General features: G+C 48.9%; 1 protein-coding gene across 1 annotated transcript in view; it reads left to right on the top strand.

The window, feature by feature from the left end:
* Parm1 (prostate androgen-regulated mucin-like protein 1) overlaps positions 1-24,446 on the top strand; it is an 80,879-nt gene that overhangs the window by 49,200 nt on the left and 7,233 nt on the right. Inside the window, exons 2-3 of the mRNA XM_012514258.2 lie at positions 6,710-7,411; positions 21,138-21,216. Coding sequence (XP_012369712.2) covers positions 6,710-7,411; positions 21,138-21,216 — 781 coding nt within the window. The remainder of the gene's footprint in view (positions 1-6,709; positions 7,412-21,137; positions 21,217-24,446) is intronic.

Genomic DNA, 24,446 nt, shown 5'->3' on the forward strand with positions numbered 1-24,446 from the left:
TGTTTTGTTTTCTTACTTAGGGAAAACTATTGGGCAAGCAGGAGAGTGTGCCAGGCACCTGACCTGGGCGCTCAGCCCAGAGCATATGGCTTGCTGCCATGGGGAGATAGGATAAGCCCAGCCTCTGCCTTGAGGAGGAGAGTGGCTGTCCTTGCTGTCAGCTCATCCCTGGCAGAGCCACCTCATGCCATCTGCCTGCCCCCATTCCCCTCTGCCTGGGAGTGTCTGAAAATTCTGCCAGCAAAATAAGGCCTGCAAAAGACACAACTGCCTCCAACATTGCCCGGCCAAGGGTCCAGGTGTCCAGGTCAGGCTCCTCCCTGAGTTGGGACTCATGTCCAGCTGTGGGCTGCCACTGTCCCGATGGAACTTAGGCCCCATTAACCTCAAGCTTACTAGAAGGACCCTGACAAGGATCACCAGGATCCTGGCCGGAGCCCAGACCACTCCATGGACCTGTCCTCAGATCCAGAAGCTCCATCTGTATACCCTGTCTTTGGGGAGCTCTGTGTGTACTCTGCCCTGCACCCCACACATGTTAGCATGGAGCATCCAGAAGGGAAGTACCAGAGAACATAACCTTATCCCTCAGAAAAGCCCCTGCAGCTCAGTGCGGATAAGGCTCTTCTCCATCACCACCCACAGAGGGGCCTCTCGAAAGCCACTCACCCTACAGCAATCTTGCCTTCTCTCCTCTCTCCCCAGCCCTGAGCAACTTCAGGATGGCGCCCTCTGCACCCCAGACACCTGTCCAATCCTTGCTCAGCAGGCATCCACCAGGCTTAACCCCCACCACTGCTTCTCCCACCACTGCCCTGCCCCAGGGGTGGGGAAGCTGACTGATAAAGACAAATGTTAGTCCTGAGAAAAAGAAAGTGACAGTTTCCCCTCCAAACGTAGAACATTCTTCAAAAATGTTATTTCCCAGCAACATCCACACCCAGATCACAAAGGGCCTGGCAATATCATCTTCCCTGATGTCATAGATGGAGAAACTGAGTCAGGGCACAAGTCTCTGAGTTCTGACCCAGGGGCCAGAAAACAGAACTTTTTCCACTTTTTAGACTGAATTATATCACAGTTCCATAAGCAAACACACAAGAGACTATGGCTTTTCTACTTCAAACAAGCATCTCTTCTCATACAGTCTGAATTTTGGGGAACACACGTTGTATCTGCACATGCCTCAGCTTTCAAAGATCACACTTAAAGAGGCAATGGCTTTCAGATGTTAGACAGACCTTCTGGAGGTGTTGGGTGCCCTGGGAGTGTGGCCTCAGGGAACACTGAGTCCAACTTTGACTCTGAAAAGGAACCTCCTTCAGGTTCCCTTTCTCTCTCCCCTCCCATTGTTCAACCCATCTCGTGGGGACAATAAGATGAGCCTGTGTTTGGGCCAAGCGACAGAGGTCAGCGTTCCAAGAGCTGAGAGGCAGATCTGTGTCATGCATGTGGAGAAGAAATCCCTGCTGTGACCAAAAGCAATCAAGTAAAAATAACAAAAGCCAGTTCTGATGCCCAGCCAACTTTTCATGGTAGTTGATCCTTTTTATACAACATATAGACAGTCAAAGGAAGAACATGCTTCTCCTGTTGTGCCCCGCCAGCATATGAGAGAGAAAACACTTCTGGTTTTTAAAGTGTAGAAAAATCCATGGTTTCCCTCAGTATTTATTGAGCACCTTCTTGGGGACAGGCACTGTGACCCAGAGGACAAGGCACAGCCCTCACCATAAGGGCTGCTGGTAAAGGTGGGTGCCACTATTTCCCAGAGGTGCCAGGCTCTGTGCTCCTCAGAGCCTCCCTAGCAAGGGCATCCAGGAGGAAGGGTCAGGGCAGGAAGAGCAGCAGGAGCAGGCAGGGAGGCAGTGGGCCTGAGGTGTCACAGGACTTCAGCAATTCATACTAACGAGGTCATGGTACCTGGGAAGGCACAGTGGGGACCACAGAGGATGTTGTGTGCTATGCCCCTTAGTTGAGGCTTATCACAAGACATTAAGGAGGCTGTGACCAGACTGAGGGAAGGAAAGAGCCATGGTGCGATCATTCTAGAGGCCCTCAGTAGAGATAGGAAAATCAAGGGTTGAGTGCCCCACAAACATGGGGTCCGACCTCAGCTGTCCTTGTGCTTCCCATGGAAACACCATGGAGTGGACACCTAGAGCTCAGACCTACAGCAAGATTGGCCAGAGCTCCAGCTCTGCTAGGCGTGTATCAGCCATGAGACCTCAGGAGAGGCTTCACTTTGCGGAGCTTCTATTTATCCCTGTTGGGAATGGAGTAACAAGGCTATAGCGAGATGGTACATGTAGGGTGTTTGGTCTACACTCTCAGCTCACATGCTCATTAAGTGTGTGCATCTGGGCCAGGGATATAGTTCAGCAGCATAAGTGCCTGCCTGGCAAACACAGTCCTGAGTTTGATCCCTGACACTTTACACATGGCCTGACAGCCGGAAAGGACCCGGTGTACTTTAATTAGGTTAGATCAAATTTGTCAAAGCTGCATCACATGATTTCTCAGGTCTTTGAGAGGGGAAGGCCCAGGCCAAAGGTTAAAAACAGAACAGTGAACAACCCAGGTAAGCAGGCGGTAGGGGACACAGGGACAGGTGTTTGCTGCTTGTGGCATCTAGCGAAAGGAGGCAGAGTGCAGGCACCATTGACCAGGTTCTCTCTGGCCAGGGTCAGGCATTGGACCACTGGCCTGCCTTTCCCGGCCCTTTGCCCCCAGTGCCTCCTCTTAACAAGGCAGGAGATTGGGTCCCAAGCCAAACACAACCCTTCAAATATCAGAGATGTGAACAATGACTCTGCTGTCCTCTGAAAGATGGAAACAAATAGTTTCTATCCAACTACAAATCTGCTTTTCCTCAGAGCCACAATGTGTTGGCCCTGCTTGCCTCATACACACTCGTGTTGGGCCATACTTAAGGAAGGGCCACCGTTTTCAACTCTGTTGAAGGAGGCATCCACATCAGACCTCCCTCCCACATGGGCTGTCGTGGCCCCCTTCCTGGAGTCAGTCCCTCACAGGCATGAAGCTGTCCCCTCCCAGGCAGGGCACACCATCCCAGACAACATCACTGTGCTTTGCACCATGCTTATTGACCTCTGAGGGACAGGTGAGTGGGCTCCACTCTTCATTCCATTAGCTCAAGGAAATTTTAAGGCACATTCTTGTCCTGGATGCATATGGCTCCCTCCACATGGGATGGTGTTTACAACCCCACAGGTTTTTCCTTCCTCCATGGGCTCATCTGTTTGCCTTGTCACAGTGGCTGCTGGAGAAAGGTTCAGGCACATTCTTCCTAGTAGACATGGCATTGGATGTGTGATGTCTGTCACACACTGTCCTACTCTCTGTATCCATTCCCCCCTTTGCAGATGAGAGAGAGGTTGTACTCACCACTGAGGCCACCTCTAGCCTTGAAATTTACCTGGTAGACTGATTGAGTTTGGTCTTCATGTAGGAAAAAGATACCTGCACAGGAGAGAGCAGAAGCCATGCTCCCTGGGAGTGGCCTAGCAATTCCCATGCTGAAGTTTTGGCCTTGTCTCAGTTACTCTTCTCTCGTTTCTGGGACAAATATGTGACACCCAAATTGAAGGAAGGAAAGGTTTATTTACCTCAGCTACTGGAGGTTTCAGTCCATACTCAGCTGGCTCCAAGACTGCCTGGCACATGGCAGAGAACAACCTTTCATGGTGGTGGCAAAGAGCGAGAGCACAAAGGGAGGTGCAGCAGCAGCTCAAGTAGCTAGCTTCTCTTCCCACCTAATGCAAATTACCTGCCCCAGAGCTGGTACAGCATACACACCCGCAATAATCAATCACAAACTCTGGAAGCTGCCCCAAGACTGCATGAGGCTTTAGGGGGACACCTATACACAAACTATAACAGGTCCCAAGTGTGGGGCGCATGGAGAAGAGGACTTCAGGAGGTAGGTAGGGTCAGAGGAGGTGACCTGAGTGGGACCTCAGGAAGAATCATTGTCCTCACAGGAGGCTGCCCAGAACTTGCTGTCTCTCCCTCCACCTGCCAAAGGGGTGAACACCAGCAAGGTGGCACTGTCATGCATTCTTGGTTGGTAAAGGGTAGGGATTGGTTGAATTTCACTGCAGAAGCTTTAAACAGTTACTCCGTGTGTGACCATAGGAAATGCCACTTCCAGTCTTCATTGGCAGCTGGTAGAAATATAAAAGTATTAATATGAATTAACAAGGAAGTGGGCATCTCCAGCGGCGACACCAGCTCTTGGAGCATCTGTTTTGGACATCGAAATGTTGTCCATGGAGGAACTTTTCTCCACTGCAGTGGTAGCACAAGCTGATCCCGAGCAACAGTGTGTACGTTCTTATCTTTTCAGACTCAACTCAAATGCTGCCACTTCTGTGACTTTCCTAAATGTCCTGTCGAAATGACATTTGTGTATCTTTTATATTCTATGTTTCCTTGCAGGATTTTTAATCTTCCCTCAGGGCTTCTAGTGCAACTTGGACTTACTTTTATAAAGCACTTTCACATCAAATTAGAGGAAATTAGATATCATTCTATTCTGCTAGAGAGTGGGCTCTCTGAAACCAGAGCTGAGGCACCGTGGATGCAGAAGCTGCTCAATAAATGAATGAACAAACTAGTGCCATTTGGCACATGCTCATTTAGCTCACACTTTCAGAGATTCTTCACCCCAGCTACCAAACTGAGGCACTGTCTGCCTTTGTCTCCAAATATGCTACTGTGCACTGTCACGCAGTGTTACTTTTGCCAGTTTGAATTCTTCACCAGCTGTGCGAGCTGCCAGGACACAGCTCCAATGGTCACGTCAAGATCCAGTGTTTTCGTAATATTTGACTCTTCTGTGGTTTTGTCCATATGTCAAGGATTTCTTGATCTTTATTCATCCTGAAACTGCAAAAAGACCATAAGAACATGAATATTAGGTGGCTTAAGTTGGGAAGTCTGTCTTCCTATTTACTAGGAAGGGAAAGGAAAGAAACACTCTTGTAGCTCATGGTCTCTATCAACCCCTTTTAAGCCCCCCTCCCTTTTTTTTTTTTACAGTATTGGAGACTGAGCTTAGGGCCTCATGCATGCCATGCAAGACAAATGCTATACCCCTGAGCTCTACTTCTCCTAGTGAACTTTTCTGAAATAAAATAAAGACAGTTGTTTTCATGAGAACCCAAAGGTTGCGTTGAGGGCACACTCTGCAGCCTGTTGTGAGCCCCTCAGTCTGCAATATGGCAGAGCAATGGAGTAAGTAGGCTGAGGAAGGAGAAAGTTCTGGAGATGCATGGTGGAGATGATTGAAGCAACAGAGTGCGAATACCTCCTGTCACTGAACTGTATGTGTGAAGCAGTGGAAAGGCTAACTCTTGGTTATATAGATTTCAACATAGTAATTTTAGACCTTGAAAAAAACGGACAAAGAACTTTAATAGAAATGATTTTTATTAGGCTTGTCCAGGAAGTCACCTCTGAAGTGACTGGGGAGACACACATCAGAATGATGAGAGCTCCAGGGGAGGTTTGGGGTTCACTCTGAATACAATGGGCCACCTAGAAGTGCTCTGGGTAGTGGGCAATACGACCTGCTCTGCCATGAGAAGATTTCTCTGCGGCCTGTGACAATAGACACAGAGAAGCAGCCAGGAAAGCAGAAGGCTGCTCAGGGGACCCTTGCCACCACCGAGGTGGGCAGCCTTGGACTCGGGCATACAGAGTGACAGGGGTTATATGTTGAAGGTGTATCCTCGTGGCTCCAAAGGATTTGATGTGGGTTGTGGGGGACCCTGATCCATGAAAGGTGGAAGCTCAGTTTTTAACATGCCTCTTAGTGGATGGGGGTCCTATTCACCGAGATACAAAAGCTAGAGGGGACAGAGAGGGGCTTCACAGAGCCAATCAAGGATTTGTCCCTGAAGAAGTGAGCCTGAGTCCCATGTCTCCAGATGGCCGGCTCAGACAGCCATTTATTAAACAATGAACAAATGAAATGTGATGGATAAATGAAGAGGGGGGAGGGAAGAAAGTAATCCTAGATTTTACAAAAATTTGAATGAGAACAAAAATAACTTGATCATAAAAACCCCAGGTTAGAACTTCAGAGAACTGGATTTCTATCAAAATATATTTCCAAACCTGCAATTCCTTGTCCTGGCTTTCTTTCTAGGACACTCTACTCTCCTGCTCTGCAGGGAATGGGTTCACATAGGCATGCATCTCAGCTGCTGGCCATCCAGCAGAAGGGACAGGACAGCCAACCTGTCAGCTCCCTGGCTTGGCGGGCCTTGGGCAGGACTGCAGTCCCCTGCAGACACAGCCCCTGTGTTAGTCACCACACAGGCCACCAGCCTTGCATCCCTGCAGGTGCCACAGAGCTGACATTGAAGTCCAGGAAGCCACATCCTTCTAGAGAGCCTCATCTCTTGGAACACTGGTGTAGACCAACAGTGCAAAAAAGTTCAGTCCAGCCAGGCTTGAGCTGCTGGCCTCTGATTGCTCTCCCTGACTCTTGACAAGCAGGGACAGAGTAGATGCAGGGAGGAACATGCTGTAAACATCACGTTCACACTTGGGGAGGGCACAGTAACAAAATGCATACTCCCTGTGATAGTACTGTGAGACAATGGCCAGCCCGTCCCTTGCTTCTGTTGCCCCCTGCTTCATGGGTTCCCTACTAACCCCTGTGCTGACTCCTTTACAGGACTCAGGGCGCAGAGTGAACCAACCTCACCTGTTTCTCTTCCGGCCAAAGCCACCTCCCTGGCTTCCCTCGGGACCAGCACTGCATCATCCAGCTCCGCTGTCCCCACAATGCCCCCAACGAGCAGCACTCAGAACACCTTGGGACTCCTGGTGACCATGGCAGCCACGCCAACACCGTTCTCCAAGAACACTTCCTCTGAGCCTGCGAAAGAGGCCATTACCAGCCCAGCTTCCAGCCAAGAGAGCACCAACCCTGGCTCCTCACCCACTGGGCTCTCCTCAACAGCTGTTGGCATCCCCTCTGCCCTCACACCTGAGGAACACAGCTTGGGTGGTCCTGAAGCCAGCATGCCAACTACAGGGTGGCAGTCCCCCACACCCTTATCCCCACAGGATGTAGCCTCATCCCTGTCATCATTGTCAACCCTGTCAACTCAACCACCTCCAGTTCCTTCTGCCTCTGTCCCCTCCAACCACAGCTCCCAGGTACCCAGCACCCAACCACCAGCAGCCCCCACGACACCAGTGTCCTCAACAGAGAAGCCCACCTCTGACCACACTGCTGCTCCCCATACCACAGTGGAACCGGGGACCAAGGAGAACACAGCCCAGGACGCTCAGCCTGGCAAAGTCATCTGTGCATCTGAGACTACCACTCCATTCCTGATCATGCAGGAAGTGGGGCACGCGCTGAGCTCAGGTGAGTGCTTTGCCAGACCGGGAGTCTTGGCCACGGACACGTTAAGGCTCAGCACTGATTGCCACATGCAGTTGGGTGTAAATTTTGCCACTAAGATTTTGGAACGATCATAATTTAAAGCATTTCCACAAAAATGCAAACTTGAGTTTTCATCGCACCACAGCTTCCGTTTGCGGACAGTTCCTTGTAGCCAGTTGTCACCTCAGAGTGTCCTCTCCTCACAGCACAGAGATTGTGACGGAGTGAGACTGTGTAGCAGAAGCATTAGCACTGTGGGCTTGGGGAAGCTTCCCAGGGCACAGCTCTGACGCAGGCCCGTCACAGCCTCTATCTCTCTGCACCTAGCTTTCCTCATCTGTGAAAAGGAGCAGAGCAGGTTCCACCTCATAATGTTCTCATGGAGGTTATATGAGATGACACATAACCACTTTAAATGGTCTCGGCCAGGAGAGGCACTCAGGAAGTATTCTGTTCCGTGTTTGAAAGGAATGTTTACCTCCTGGAAATCAGTCTCAGGGTTTGTGGGTGTGGCGGAAACAATTGTTCTTTATCTTTGTGAGGTCTTTCCTAGAAAAAACAATAAAATAAATCTTACAGGGACAGGGCAGGACACTTGTTCGAATGCCCCAAGCAACCCATAAAGTGAGCATTCCATTTCTCTTTATTTTGCAATCTTAGAAGTTCTGGTGGAGAGGTAGTTAGCTCCTTTCCTGGCTCTGACATAGAGGTGAAACTGCCCACTTTAGGGGACTCTCAGCAACACCCCTCAATGTTTGATGTGCTGGGGAGGAGACTCTGGTCATTGTGTGACAGAGCTCGTCGCAAGGCGGTGCAGCGGTGCCCTTGCGTGTGTAGAGTCTCGCTCAGGGCCCCACAGCCAGTGCAGAGCTGAGCGGATCCCAGACCCGCCAGGGCCCTGCACCCCGCACCACCCGGCTGCACTGCTCTCCATCCACCCGCAGGCCAGGATGAGGTGCCTGGGTCCCTGCTGACAGTGACACTTCAGGGTGTTTTTGCTCAGACCCTTCTCTGTTGCATTCAGGGATGGGGGACTGAGGCTGTACTTCTGCATGGCAGGTTGTCTAGCTCGGAGTGGGTTCACAGTGCTTATTTCTATGACTCCAGAGCTCACCTGCTCAACAAACACCAGAGCATGGCCTCCAGAGAATAATTCTGAAGCAGGTCAGATGGACAAGACCCTGGGAGAAGCTCTTGAGCTCACCCCAGCCACTGCATCCCAAGCCCACTCTGGCTCCCTGTCTCCCATCCAGCACCCTCCATCCTGGATCCCACAGTCTCCTAGGGGATTACAGGCTGTCACTTTGATACCATCCAGGTGGTGGTAACTAGGAGAGGTAGAATTCTGACCCTGTTTTTTTTCGTGGGGCTGAGGACATCCATATCCAGCTACTGGATTTCCTCTCCTGGCTCTCAGGCACTGCACGCTTCCCACTGTGAGGGGAAGGACTGCGGCCCCCACACTCACTGCTCTCCCAGCATCATACCCTCCCTTCCCCCAGGTCCTCAGCCAAGAGTTCTGAGGTGAGCTGAGAGCTCCTTCTCTCTCCCACATTCCCCATCCCCACCACCAGCTCTGGCCTGGTCTCTCTTCCATCCCCTCTTCAGAGATGCTCAGTATTCGTGCAGGCGATGCCTACTCACCACTCGCTGACCAGCAAGGTCCCTTGACAGGCCCACAGGATAGGGTCTATGTCTGTCCTGGGCCCTGCAGCCTGGAAGTGACCCACCCAGCTGTCTTCCTCCTCCATGAAGAGCTCAGGATCGAAATGTTCCCATGACCATAACAGTCTCCAAAGATGCAGGAGCATGCCAGTCCTCTCCTCTAGGCCAGGAGAGGACTGGCATGCGCCTGCATCTTTGGAGAATGTGCCGTGAGAGTGTTAGACTAACACCTGTTTACTGGCACAGGAGCCAGGAATAGGCGGGCTGGGCCAAATGGAGTTGTTCTACAATCACAAAGTACACTGGGGTTGGAAGGCCTTGCATGTTCAATATAAACTGAGTCATTTTGTATTGATTGCTTGCTGATTGGATAACCAGGTTAAATAATATCTATTATTTTTTTCTTTAAAGGCTCAGAACTGATCCTGTTCTGTGGCCCTAACACTAATGTTGCCCCCACCCCTAGTCAAGCAGGCCCAACTCTGCACCATGCCTGGTGCTCAGCGCGAGTGGAGCCCGCACACCTCTCTGCTCCCAGCTCCTTCCCCTCACACACACTGGCAAGCTTCTGTTCACTGGCTGCCCAGACTTCTCCTGCCTCAAGGCTCGTGCACTTCCCATTTCCCCTGCTGAAACATGTTCCCTCCTGTGCTTGCTGAGGAGATAGCTCGATAGCATAAGCACCTGCCTGGCAAGTACAAGGTCTTGAATTTGATCCCCAGTACCCCAAAAGAAAAAAGGACCCATTGTTGTTCACTGTCAGGACTCTTTCAGGGTCACTTCCTCAGTAATTGTTGATCCACCTCCTTCTCTGAAATAACAGCGCCCGTCACCATTGATTGCTTTACACTGCTATATTTTTCATTTTCAGACTCCATCTCATTTGTTAGACAAGTGTCTGCTTTCTAGCACTAGACTGTCAGCTCCAGGGATGGAGAGATCCTGCTCACGGTGGGGAGACAGAGCCTGGAAGTGGCAGCTCCCAGTGATGTCTGCTGCACAGATCACTGGCAAGGCAGTCAGGGTACCAGAGCAGGCACTCATCTCCCCATGCCTCTGCCTTCTCTTCAGTCATGTGGGGCAAGAATGACAGAACATGACAGGCTATGACAGGATTCACAGAAGATAGCACATGTGGCTGTGGGACAGTGGCTTGATCAGTGGCTATGGCTGTTCCACTGTTGTCATCACAATTGTCACTGTTGTCCTTATTATGTTTGCTATAGTGAAAGATGGCCTCCAAGCTACAACCAGCATTTATTGATTAAGTCCTGGGGGCAAAGCCATGAATAATACAGTCGCCCCTCATCGACTTTAAATGTCCTGGGTACACAATCCAGGGCCTGACTTGGTTTGACTGATGTCTGGCCAGGTGGAGGGGGCCATGGCAGTGGAGAAGGTAGAAAGGTCCTGGGACACATGTCAGAGGACCCAGGAAGCAGGATGAGGTAATGGCCTGAGGTAGCACCCCTCAGATAGTCACCAGCAGCTTTGGGTCAGGGAAGAACCTGCTGAGTACGGTGCTTCACACAGATGACCTGGCAGGAGGAATTTGTGTGGCAAAGTGCAGGTCGGTCAGGACTGGAAATGTGCATGCATTTACACCCAGTTTCTGGTTTGTCATTGTAAGGGGTCAGGCATGTCACATAACTGCTAGACTAAGGGCTCTTGGAGCTAAACTGAATACCTGAGAAGTGACCTTTGAAGTCCTCTGAGTTTATTGCATTGTGACAGTTGTTTATTGTACTCGCCCTTTGTGTAAACAGGCACATCATATCCTTATGCAGCTTCCTGAAGAAGTGGGTCCTCACCAGCCACGTAGCTCCTCACCCATCCTCCTCAGAATCGTCCAGTGAGGTGAACTTGGCAGTGTCTGTGACAAAACAGGTCTGGAGAGGTTAACTGACAGGCTCAGGTCACAGCCAGGCCTGAGGGGCAGGGCTCCTCCCTGAAAGGAGAAGCAGGTGGCAGTGGCAGCCATCTGGAACCAGCTACACAGAAGAAATAGGTTTTGATTGATTTTCAGTTCACCATTTTTATTTGGCTTTAAAGAAAGGACGTGATGTGTTAGATGTGGGTCATCTTGTGTTATTAAATCAGAGCTCTTTGTGTGGGGGCACTAGGAGGACCAAATGTTTTTTATTCCCTGAAGGAAATGGAACAGGACTCCGTAGAAGCTGGTAGGGTGAACTGGCATCACAAATGAAGTTAGACTCAGAGGCCCTCCATCGCTGTGATGCAGAATCTGAAATCAGTCACTCTGCTTGGTGTGAGCAGGTTTCTCTCTCTTCTGTCAGATCCATGTGTCTGCTGGTCTTATGCTGCCCTGTGTGTCCCCTACAAAGAGAAAGACATACAATTGTGGAAATTGGAAAAGTCCTTTGGACTTAAGTTGCTTGTCTGAACTTCAGAATTTATTCAGTATGCACTGTCCTAATAAATACTCTTAACTAAGAGGCTCTGAGCCTCACAGATGTCAAGACATCTTGTGTACCTGGAAGGGATTGAGTCAAGACATCTAAGTCTTGAGGATGAGTATAGATGTGCAAAGCAGAATTAATTGAGGAGAAAGAAGAAAGAATAGTTTTTTAAATACAATGAGAAAAGTACCAGGAGGGCAAAGTGTATATTACAGTGAGTTAATGACCATCATACTTTGAAAATATTAAAAATAGGTTAAAAGGCTACACAGTGATTTAATTTTTTAAAATAGGCATGAAAGACCATGTGACAGAACATTAACTATTTCCTGATCCTGTCCTTTGGTAATGCCTAGGACACACCAGAAAGCAGTCGTTCTTGGACTCATCTCACAAACATTAGATCCCAGTGACGTCCAGGACTGGCCTCTCTCTGCCCAGCACCACTGTCTCGCCGGTCCTCTCTGTCATGTGTCACCTCCTCTCCACCACCACTGAGTACTGTTAGCAGCTCCCAGTCTCATCCATTTCTCTTCTTGCTGCTTGGTGGTCAGAGCCCAAGTAGTCTTGGAAGCAGCCTCCTACCTGTCCTGGTCTCCCCCTCCATGGTCAGAATAGGGTTAGACTCAAATTTGCTCAAGTCATATGTGACCCACAAGCATCCTCATCCTGGCCCTGCAGGGTGCCCTACTGCTTTTAAGGTGAAGTCCCCAATGCCTTAAGTTTAAGGGCCAGCTACACCTCCCTAAGTCACCCTCGCCTCTGCCCCTTGCTCCCAGCACCCAGCACCCACACCCACTTCCACTCAGTCCCTCAGAGCTCCTGGCCTTTCCTGGACTTGGAGCCTTAACCCATCAGATGCTTGTGTCTGGAGCCATCTCCCAGCGCTGCACCCCACCTGGCTGCTTCCCTTCACTCCTCAGAACTCAGCCAAGCAGCGCTGTTCAGATGTTTCTGGGGGGCCCACTTCCACTCTGGCCTCCCCATTACAAACTGCATACAATTTGCTTATGTCCTTCCTTTCCTGCCTGGAGTGACCCACCCAGCAGTGTCCCTGTCCTCCACAGCTTCCTGTGGTGCAGAAGGGCAGGCCTTGTCCACTCTGGCTCACAGGTGTCTGCCCAGAACCTAATGGTATTCTATCTATGTTCAATGAATGAATGAATCAATCAAATTAATCAAATCTAGTTTTGAGTGACTAAATATCAATTTTAAATAATAGATCCATATAAATATCAGTCTTTGTAAATGCTGAGCTTTGAATTTAGAATGAGAAAAGGTGAATACTCCCCCTGTGCCTGCAGAAACTCTGTACACTGTCACCACTGGAGACCTCTGGGATTTCCACTAACCACTCTGGGTTTTGTCCCTGCACTCCCAGCCTCCACACCTAGTATTGCAGCCTTTTGGGTCCCATGTGGCTTCCCCAGGGGCTTCGTGCCACCACAGTTACTTTTCTAGCCCTCATTATCACTGTTCTTCCATGCACAATTCTTCAAACTTAGGCTAAGCTTTTAAAGCTTATTAAAACCAAGTGAACTGCCCTAAGGAGTGCCAGCGGTCAGATTTTATTTTAGTTAAAAGTTTCTTGGAATCCTGTTTCTGCTTCTGATATTTCTGCTCTTGCTTACTTGTGCTACAGAAATCTCAATCCATGTTGAAATAGTTTAAAAATGCCCTTTGAAAATATACATCAAGGTCAAAACTCGTCTGTTTGCCATGGTGTTGTCAGCTGGTAGGACAGCATCATCACATACTGGAATTGTCCCAATGTCACCCCATTGCATCCAGAGTTCCTGTCCCCAAAGAACCATTTCTTTATTATGTCCTAAATAATTTACCATTCATAGATGAGTAAAGTGGCTTTGGAAATTCTTCACTGCTAAAGTAGGTGGAGCTCTTGGGGGTCGCTTATGTTAATTAATCAACAGCTTGCTGGCTTGTTGGGAAAACCGATTGGAAAACACCTGGTTCCATACCAGACTAAACTCTTCCAGTAACCTTCCTGCTCAGCAGAGAGGGTCTCTGTTGTAACACATACCCAGCCAGAGACAGGAGACAGACCGATCAGCACCAGCCCATCACCTTTATCAGAAGAGGGTCTAAAACTTCCATCCCTAGATTGAGGTGGGAACATTGAGTTAGGGGAGCACATAGTAGACACTAAACGACGTCCTCAGCATGCCTTTTCTTTCAAGTCTGAGGAAAGAAAATTGTGTTACTTAACAGAGGCTTGCTTGACAGTCAGATCCGTGGCCTTCAAGAGATGGACCACAGGAAATAGGAAAGTGAACTTATCTCAAAATCCTAAAATCTCACGAAGTTCTTGAGACTAGTCCATCCAAAACATTTTACCCTATTTCCACTTAAAGAAATAGTAGGGTCATTCCAAGGCAGGCTCTGGAAAGGCAAGAATATTTGCACAGGTTTGGGCATAAGACTGTCTGATTTGAATCTCACCAATGCTATTTGCCAAGTGGAAGACTTGGGGGCCACTTTATTTACTCTTGGGCACAGAACTCTCCTCATCTATAAAAAGAGATTACAGGTGTAGTAGTGCCTCTTCTATAGGATTCTGATCAGGATTGAATAAATTAATACCAAAACATTAACTCATTCCATTTGGGTTCTGAATCCTTAATATAGATACCAGCAAGAGTTTAAATTCTAGACTTTAGTTTTCTCACTTGAAAAATTAGAATGTTTATAAAATACTTTAAGACTCCCAGTGGAATACATACCGTGAATTGTAGGCAATAAAAGTCCATTACGTGCCTGCCTACAGCACAATACAGAAAGGGGTAATCCAAGAAGTGTGAAGGAGAAAAATAATGATGTTCACATTTGAAACAGTAACACTTTCAGAAAACTTGCGAAATCCAAAGGAAGGGGTTACAGAGTCCAAACAGCTAGAGGTTTCTAGCTGGGACTAAAGCTATTGTGAGGAGCTCAGGAAATAGAGCTGAGCTACTAGGTTAAGCTCAAGCCCCACCCATCCCAAAAGTGGTCCGCACAGACCCAGACATCATACTGTTCCCTTGACCTGCACCCAAGATGGCAAATTATTTTTCTTCTTTTTAATGAATTAGTACAAGGTCTCCAGAGTCTTCTACACAAATCGGACTGGCAGTGATCCTCCTGTTTTCAGCCTCCCAAGCACTGGGATTACAGGCCCGCGTGCTACCACACCCAGTCTCAATTGCTGTCTCAGCACACCCCAGGGGCAGGGCCAGCATGGCAGGAAAATTATTTTTTTTCCCAGTGTTTTAAATTCTGAAAAGAGTCGTGCTGGCCAGATAGCTCAACCAACTAAAGCGCCTGCTTAGGCAGAGCATAGCAGCTGGGGTTTGATCCCTGCCTTGCCATGCCGACCCTGTCCCTGGGGTGCACTGAGACATTGATTGAGACTTGGTGTAGTGGCGTGTGCTTGTAATCCCAGCACTTGGAAGGCTGAAAACAGGAGAATCACTATGTAGTGAGACCCTGCAGACCCTGTACGAAACTCATAATAAATAAATAAATAAATAAATAAATAAAATATAAATTCTGAAAGCATTAAGGGCCTGAGTGTGAGAGAAATTAAAACTTGGTAAATACAGCATCCAAAAGCAGGTTCCTGGGGGCCTGGTGATCAGCCATGCAAGACGAGGCTAGGCTGAGCTAAGCTTCCCCCGAGATCCCTGAGTCCTCGAGTGCAGTAATTACACTGACATCCCCACCCTTGACCAAGGTGTTGAGACAGGTCACCTGAAACTCTCTGGTCTCCACCCAGATTCCATGATAAAAACAATAAACATGTACAGTGCACATTGCTGGGACAACAGGGCTCACCCTGTCGCAGTCCCAGGAACTCTGCCCTTGCTTCTTCCTGCCTCCTCTGAGCCCAGGGAGTGGCAGTGTGGAAGGTGCTGTGTGCTAAGGTCTCAAGGCCTGGGCCTTCCTCGCCAGGTGAATGACAGCCAGAAAGCATTATGCCAGTTTCCCTGGTGAATTTTTCCCCTCAACATTGTTTTATCAGCCAAACAATTTTCTTCTCAAAATAATAAAGAGACAGAGGAGGAGGTTACAAGGAGAGGAAACTGTCCCCATATTCATAGAGATAAATGGCAGGCCATGGCCACTTCCTGTCACTCGTTATTCACCTCCATTTGCAAAGAGATGCTTTAGGAGCTGAGAGCCCCAACCCGGTCTTTACCTGTCAGGTCCAGTGGATGAGGACAGGCCTCCTGCCCCTGAACCACTGGACACCCCTCAGCTGGTTCCCATGTGGATGACAAAAGGGCAATGTAGTTTCCTGACCTTGGTTCACATTACAGATGTGCAGGAGAATGAGACTAGTAGACCACACAGGTAGTTAAACTCCAGGTGAGAAATGGGTCTTCTTTGTGCTGAAAGATTGTAAGTGAAGCAAAGAAAGCTTGAAACCATGGTAACTGAGAACTATGCCCACACACACACCCTGGTTGGTATTAGTTTCCAATGTATGCCCCATCATCCCAGGGAATGCCCCCACATAGAGGAAGGAGAGAAGAAGAGCTGAATCCTGTCCCAAGCAAGTTGTCCTCACCTCCACCAAGCCTCTTCGTGCAGAAGAGCACAAGAATAGGTCCAGCCCCAAAACACCAGGCCCAACCCTGCTCCCTAGTGAGCTTCGGAGGACAGCAGAACCCTGAAGCAGAGTCTTATTACAATAACACAAGGCTCATTCTGAGGTGGCTTACCTTCCCCATTCTGCATGAACAAATGACTGAGAGTGACTTAATGACTAAGAGAGTGGTGAGGAGGGAGGGCTTACTTACAGAGAGGATCTTAGGTTGTGTCAATTAAAAACACTTGTGTTTTTATGTTTGCATGCAAGTTGGACGCTTTAGGAAGGAGCTTTTCTCTTGCATCATAATTACTAATAACATCCAATTAAAAGATAGCTACACTTCAGAAGAAAATAGGGTTACTTTATGAATTATTTATTTGGAGCCTAGATGAACAGGGAAGCATAACTTGGTGTTCCTGGCTTTCAAGGACCCTGATCTGGAGGGCAGGCAGACAGCATCTCTCCTGGCATCATACCACACATCCCTTCCCGTAGCTAGCGACATCAGTATCAGGTGTACACTAGCATAAAGATGGGAAACTGTGCTACGCAAATCAAAGCCACACATGGAAAGAAAGGGCACCAGGCCCTTACCAATGAGTTTCCAGAGAAGGTTGAGCTGGAGAAGGATCTTGCAGGCCAGGGCAAGAGGCCCCTTACAGAAATGCCATAAACATTCCAGGATAGCACCAAGGGAGGGTAGTTGTGGCCAGCCAGACCTGACCAGGGACAAAGCCTTTTGAGAGTTCACTGCACTGCGTCACAAATTTGTCACATGACTATTATTCCCGAAGTCTTCCTCTAGCCAGCTGTGGACATTGCAGACTGTGGAAGGCCTGGGGTGGGAGGGACCACAGACCCAGTGGAAGGAGTTGGTCTCATGTGAAATCTGGGATTCTCAGATGGACAGGCAGAAAGCCTACTGCTCTAGGGCTTTCTTTGTACAGCAATTAGGGCCAGAAACCTCCAGTATTATTTTCCCCAGTATCACATTTATTTATTCAACATTTAATAAAAGAGCAAGGTACCCACTGTGGGCTAGAGACTGTGCCTGGGGCTGAAAGCATACACAGGAGAGCAGAGCAGTATGCTGTGACTGGAATCCACACAGGGAGCCCTAAAGCACAGGCTTGGTGACTGGCAGGAGGAGGTCCAGGCCCCCTGGGAGGCACAGTCACTGGCCTGGTGCCAGGAAGGCTCCTCACAGCGTTGGTGCTCAGTAAGGGAAATAGACCTGTGCAGGCTGAGAAAGGGGCTGAGAGTGACTCAGAGTACAAAACCTGAGTGCAGTAGCCCAGACCCAGAAGCTAGCTCAGTCATTCCCCAGAATAAGACTTCAGTCAAGCCCTGACCTCTCTGGGCTTGACTTCCTTGTCTATGAAGTGGGAGTCACACCACGCCTCTCCTAAAAGGAATTAAATGAGATGAGAGGATTAAGTCCGTGTTGCTGTGCCAGCCACAGCAGCCTCCTGTGAGAGGTCAGCAGCCTCCCTTGTCCTTGAGCTCCTTTATTCTTGTCCTGGGCCAGGACAACAGTGGCCAAAAGGCACAATGACTCTGACTCCAAGGAGTACAAAACGCAAGGAGGCTCTGGCGTGTGGATTCTTAGGAGCCCCTGGTGAGGGCAAGCCTGCTGGTGTGATGGATCTTCCTGTGTGTTGGCCACTCTGACCCACAAAGGACTTCCCACACTCTTCCTTTTGGCCCATCCATGAGCCTTCCACAGTGTGTCCCACCTAGTCTGACCTGGAGCATTGCCCCCTTCCTGCCAGCCCATGGCCCACGGTGCCCTTAGCCATCCTTCTGTTCTGCCCCCACTCCTCCAGCAGAGGGCAAATGAGAAGACCAGGGGAATTCCAGTGTTATTTAAACAAGACTCAGGGAAGTGGTGTTGTTTTCACAAGGAGGAAACGAAGCTTTCCAGTTCTCTAAATGTGTACTCGCATCCCTCAGCAACATCCTCACCTGCTCAAATCTCCTGGGCTGGAGCCCCTCCCAGGACCCAGCTGCAGGGAATGTGAGCCACAGTGGCTGTGGAGAAAACAACTCAGGACACCGGTCAGAGCTGTTGGTCAGAGCTGGCCAAGGATGAGGCCAGAAGAGCTGGCTCCCTGCCTAGCACTCTCCCAGAAGGCTTGGGGCAGAATAACTAGTGGAGACCCAGGTGTTCAAGCACACACTACCTCCCATCTCTGGGCCTCGTGTCAGGTGGTGTCAACTTTCAGAGGGCCCTTTGCCCAGCCATCCCCAGGCATCTATCCTGCCCTGGTCATGCAGGGCATCAGAAAGGGTGACCTACAGAGCCCCGCTAGATAGCACGATCACAGCCAGAGCTGGACAGCCACTGTCACATGGTGGCCACTGTGTCACTTGCTATCTCAACAACAACCAGAAAAAGAACAGCACATGAGTTGGAGAAACAGCTTCATTTATCTTTAGAAAAAAATGTATAAATAAGCTCAGCACTTCAGTGTTGGAGGAGGCCCAACTGCTTAGAGTTGGAAAGAATCCGAAGAAGGTCAAGCCCACAATTTCCTATATTGCACTGCCCCTTGGGCAAGAGAGAGGTATCATACAGGCAAATCAGCTGCGTTCCTTCTCTTTTAAGGAAAGGAAGAAATTAGATCAAAAGACTAGCTTTTAAACTGTTCCTAATTGCAGAAACCACATCTTTTTTCATCTTAAAATTCCCCCACCGCCTTGCCTTGCGGTAGAACTCTCCCTCCTCCAGCTCTTTGGGAAAGCTGTTCTGAGGCCTCAGTGAACTCCGAGTTGTTCTAATTTCAGCACAGCTTGGAGGCCAAGAAGCTAAGAGGCGCCTTTCAAAGCAGGCAGAGAGGCTTTCCCAGGAGGGTCTGAGCTCTGAGTGTCTCTACTTGGCCCATCCGCACATTCAAGCCCTCAGAGCCATCATTTTGTCTCTCCATAGTGAGAAGAGAAAGAAAATTAAACCAGTAATTACACTAATCAGGTTCCAAGCACCCCAGGGGCAAACGAATGGCTGTGTGCATGTGTGGAAGTGTGTGAGCTTGGTGTAGCTGAGCGTAGCCGGTACTCACAGGGGGACAGCACCGGTCTAGGCCCTCCTGTCAGCAGCCATCCCCTTTGGCTGTCCTAGAATGGATGGCACAGGAGCAGGGTGCCTGGGGTTGCAGTCCCTCTCCCAGAGCTCTTCGGAGTTGAAAAGCCATAAGTAGCTTTGCTGCTCAGCTAGGTTCCAGCTCTTCTGCTGGAAGGGAGAATGAAGAGAACAATAAAGCTATTCAGGTTGGTGGGGACAAGTAAAAGGACAGATGGCAAACAGTCTCCAAATAATTAGTCTCCAAATATTTTAAATTTAACTTTTAGGGAAGTTTCATGACCTATGAGACCCAGTGCAGGAGAGGTAGGCCTGGGTCCCAGCATGCGGGCTTAAGGTTTCCGTAGACTGATGCTCACATCATCTCATTTAATCTCCCTGAAGTTGTGTGAGCGGAGCAGGTAGACCCTCCTCTTCCCTCCATCTCTGCAGTGAGAAGTACGGGAGCTGGTGGGGTTGGTGAACAGCTCGTGGTCACACTGCTGCTCCAGGGAGGGCCACACGTGAGCCCACACCCCCAGCTTCAGATCCTGCACCCCTCCATGCATGTTTGCCTCATTCATGTGTTGAGGCAGTAAATCATTTCCCTAATGTTGGTATCGGTGCCAAAAAGTCACCTGCACTAATAAGGGACAAGAACCCAAATGACTTGCATTTCTGAGTAGAATAAAGCTGATATATATTGCAGCTCACACAAAAGTAGCGCTGTGCTCCTGAGTGGCATTCAGTGACACTGCGCACTATGGTTATTCTTATAATGCTGCCTGTTCAGAGGATTTTTTGTTTGTTTGTTTGTTTTTGTTTTCTTTTTAACTGCCTATGAAGAGTTGCTTTGGGAGCGATATTTCTAGCTACAAAATAAAACTTTCATGTCATTTTGTAATTACATCTGGTTATTTCAGCAAACCAGAGCTAACCTGCTAGAGGTGACCTTACTTTTCACACCAGACTTGACCATATTCTCTATAAAACCAGATTTGCCATTGAAGGGTGAAAGCTGCACACACTTCCCAAGGAGGAGTTCCTCTGAAAATGATTCAGCACGAAGGAATCATTCAAATTAACCCATCTCCCACCGTAGTGACCTTTTTAAATGAAGTGGACACTCCCAAGATAGCTCCGTGACCCTGGCTAACTAGGAAGCCGACCACATTACTTGGTAGTGACCCCTGACTAGGACTTCCTATCTCCAAAATACCCATGAGCGATTAGAAGATGAGCCAGAGCCTGTAAGAAGGAAAGAGGAACCCAGGAGACTCAAAATCAGTTATCTCTCCCTTCTATTTTATTTTATTTTATTTTTTCTGGCGAAACCGGGGATTGAACTCAGGCCCTTGTGCTTGCCAGGCAAGCACTTATTCTACTGAGTCATCTCCCCGGCCACAAAATCAGTTATCTCTGCCTGTATCAGCTGTGCACGGCCCGGTGAAATTCTTCAAAAGGGAATCCAAGGTGGCGTCGGGCTTACCGAGTTCCAGGTGAACCAAAAGATGTCAGGAAATATTGTAACAATAGCAACCATTTGCCAAATGTCCCCTGCCATAAAAATGTACCCACGGCAGCACATAGATACAGGATTTGTTCAGTTCTGACTTTCCTCAGAAAGGTCTGCAGACAATGACTTTGCCTCTTTCAAGAAGGGGCAGGCAGAAGTGGGTGTCATGGGCAGGGCAGGTAGTTAAGTGGATTGAAGCGCCTGCTTAGAGCGCAGCGGCGGTCGGGGTTCAATCCCGGAATGCAGTGCTGGCCCCGCCCCCAGGACGCGCTGAAATGGCTATTGAGACTGGGCGTGGTGGTGCGTGCCTGTCATCTCAGCGCTTAGGAGGCTGAAAACAGGAGGATCACTACAAGTCCAATCTGGGTAGTGATACCTTGTGGACCGTGCTAATACATTAAAGAGAAAAAAAGTGGCTACCATGCACTGCAAGTTACTAACCCCACCCTCCTCCGCAGGCAGCATCGCCGCCATCACGGTGACGGTCATCGCAGTGGTTGTGCTGGTGTTCGGAGTCGCGGCATATCTGAAGATCAGGTGAGGCTCAGTCTTCATAAAAACAAGAGGATTTCCTTTCGTGGGGCAGCAGGCCGAGAGAGATTTAGCTGAGGACCTGTTTCTTTTGCATCGAGGACCTAACTCAGGGCCTCTGCACTGAGCTGCACCCCCAGCTCTTTTTTTATTACTTTAAAACAGGGTTTTACTGTGTAACTAAGATACCTAGATTGGGCTTAACATTTGTGATCCTCCTGCCTCATCCTCCAGTGATGGCCAATGTGTACCACCACACCGGCTGAACTTGCTCCTCCGGAGGTACCTTAGCCCTTGGAGACACTGGCCACGGTAGATGTGGCCAGTGTACTCTGCAGTGGACAGGAGTGGCTGGTCTGAACCCAACTAGGCAGAGACAGGCATTCAGATGTACCACATGCTGCTGGGAGAGAAGGAGAATGAAGGGTCAAGACGCCAGGTCTCAGGCTCCATGCCAGGATCTCCAGGTGACCCAGGAAGCCGCCTGCCTCAGAGCCCAGATCTACCTGTGCACCGGAGTGTGGGTGCAGCTCTGGCCATTTGCTCCTGCACATGGAAGCACTGCCAACTCTTTAGGAGGTTTTCACTGGTTCTGTGCACAGTGTGGAGTAGAAAGGCAGGCTAGCTGTTCCATAAAACTAGGTTTGTCCCTTGCCTGGGCCCTTAGGTTTTCAGTTTTAAAAACTCTTTTCATCTATGAAATGAAGGTGATCACAAAGAACAGCTGAGATTCTGCTCTCTGGAGCAGGAGAGGATGTTAGGCTACAAGGTTATCTAGAAGCCATGTGATCCCCTGTCCCCCTGTCCTTCCCTCCTTGTCCCCACGTGAAGCTGACGGTGTGCTTTCACCTTCCCTATGACCCTGACCTATATCTCCTTGCCCCTCCTCTCCTTCCCACCCACGTGCCCAGTAATGGTGCCCACCAAGACAGCCTTTGGCATCACCTCCTCCCAGACAATGCAAACAAGAACAACTGATTTCAAATGGAAATTGGAATGAAAAGCCCCTTGAAACCTATGTCCAAAAGCTTTATAAAAACATCCAGAGGCTTCCTTCAGATTTAAAAAAAAATCTCACCTTCATTAATCTGTATTTCTTTGAATACTAAGCAGTTTTATAAATTACATCATACTAAATGATGCTTTTCCCCATCTGGAATAATTAGTAGTTTATCACTGCAGATACCTTGTACTTTAATTACTAGTTAAATTGGCCTTTATGAATTTCTCTGGGAACCTCATTCCCAATTCCAGCAAAGTCTCTGTTGGAAAATAGTGTCTGGGGCACAAAAAAAAAAAAAAAAAAAAAAAAACCCTGAACTTGGCTGGGGAGATAGCTCGGTGATGTAAGTGCCTGCTTGGCAAGTTCAAAGAATAGAGTTCAATCCCCAGTACCACATGCCATGCTGGCCCTGGGCACTGAGCTGGCCAATGAAACCCGCTGGGGTAGCTCACTCCTATAATCCCAGCTATGGGGAGGCTGAGACAGGAGAATCACTATGAGTCCAAGCTGTGTAGAGAGACCCTGTACCAAATAAATAGATGATTAAAATATTTTTTGAATTGAACTTATTTATAAACTGATAAACTATACAGTTTTGGGGGCCAAGGAGATAGCTCAATGACACAAGTATCTGTGTGGCAAGCACAGGGTACTGAGTTGAATTCCTTTTTTAAAAAATTATTATTATTTTCTGTATTTAGAAAAAGGTCTACGGGGTCTACAGGGTCTCACTACATAGATCAGACTCACTATGTAGATCAGACTCATAGTGATCCTCCTTTTTACAGCCTCCCAAGTGCTGTAATTATAAGCACATGCCACCAAAGCCAGTCTCAATTGCCCTCTCAGCATGCCCCAAAGGAAGGGCCAGCGTGGCAGGCTGGGGATCAAATCCTGGCCACTGCACTCTGCCTAAGCAGGTGCTTTAGTTCTCTGAGCTCTCAGGCCAGCCCCTGATTTCAATTCCTAGTACAAAAAAAATAGAGTCCTTTTGGAATTGCCAATGGTGAGTTTATGAGCTATGTCTCCAAAGTCTCACTTCCACCACCACCCCAAAAAAAGATGTTGAACTAACATAAAAACTCTTTCTCTAGACTTCAGGCAAGAATTCAAATTTATCTTCTTAGCCCACACCCATGGGAAGTAGGCCATCTAGAACACTTCAGGGAGACTTTGGTCTCAGCCCAGCCCCAACCTGTCCTAGCCATGTGACCTGGGCAACAGAGCGAGTCACCAGCCCTCACTCCCCCACCTGTAAGGTAGGGGCTGTCACCCTCACCCCTGGTAGCACAGCTGGGAGGATTACCACGCACTGCCCTGACATCATCCCCCTGATAGTGGTAAGCTGTAAGGAACAGAGCCACCGAGAGCTGGACTGGTAGGCAGACAGGTGCTGGCCACAGCCACGTGCCCAGCACCCCAGGCGTGTGAGTGAGAGGACCCATCCCTGCCACCATAGCAGCTCACCGAAATTGGTCAGAGTGCTGATTAAAATAGCTTAACATTTCATTTTTAACTGTTTCCCCAACCTTTAACACCAGATAAGCTTAGTGAATGATTATATTCAGTTAATCATTGTTTCCCTCCACTGTGAAGTTTCTCACTCCTCAATATAGGAAGGTTTAGAATGACATAAGTGTACGGTCGAGGTCGCTATCTATCTGCAAGCTACTTGCACTCAGCACTGTAAACCGAAGCTGATCCCATGCTGTCTTAAAAACCCCCAAAGGAAAGTCCCTTTGTGCTCCTTAGTTATTTTACCAAAATGATAACAGATGGTGCTTAATGATTCTCATGAATCCTGAGGCTATGCTAAAACCCCTTCAAGGGTTACTTTTCCAGATTCTTGGGAAGCCCCTGGAATTATTCGTCAAGTATAGTGTTGGCTAACTGACAGGAGTGAGTAGGGGCTGGGCTTTGCCTGGGCTGGAAGTTTAGTCTGTCCTCCTGAACTTCTGGGGATAGTAACAGGAGTTTTCTCATCTGCGGATCTGGAGCTCCCTTGGCTGAAGCTGTGAAGATTGAGGTCGCAGCTCGGAGGCTTCATGGCCGGAGGCTTCATGGCCCTCTGTCCGACAAGCACGAGCTATAGCACTAGTCAGGCCCAGTCTCTGAGAACACAGGGGCAGCTTCTTGTATTTGCCCAAACCCTATTTCCTCCAAAGGCTTCCTAACCCCTTAGCCATCTGGTTTCCGCACAGGGACCCAGTGTGAACAGTGTCTGCTGCCAGGG

The sequence above is a fragment of the Octodon degus genome, unplaced genomic scaffold, assembly GCF_000260255.1.
Source record: "Octodon degus isolate 3935 unplaced genomic scaffold, OctDeg1.0 scaffold00028, whole genome shotgun sequence".
In the NCBI taxonomy this organism is placed as follows: domain Eukaryota; kingdom Metazoa; phylum Chordata; class Mammalia; order Rodentia; family Octodontidae; genus Octodon; species Octodon degus.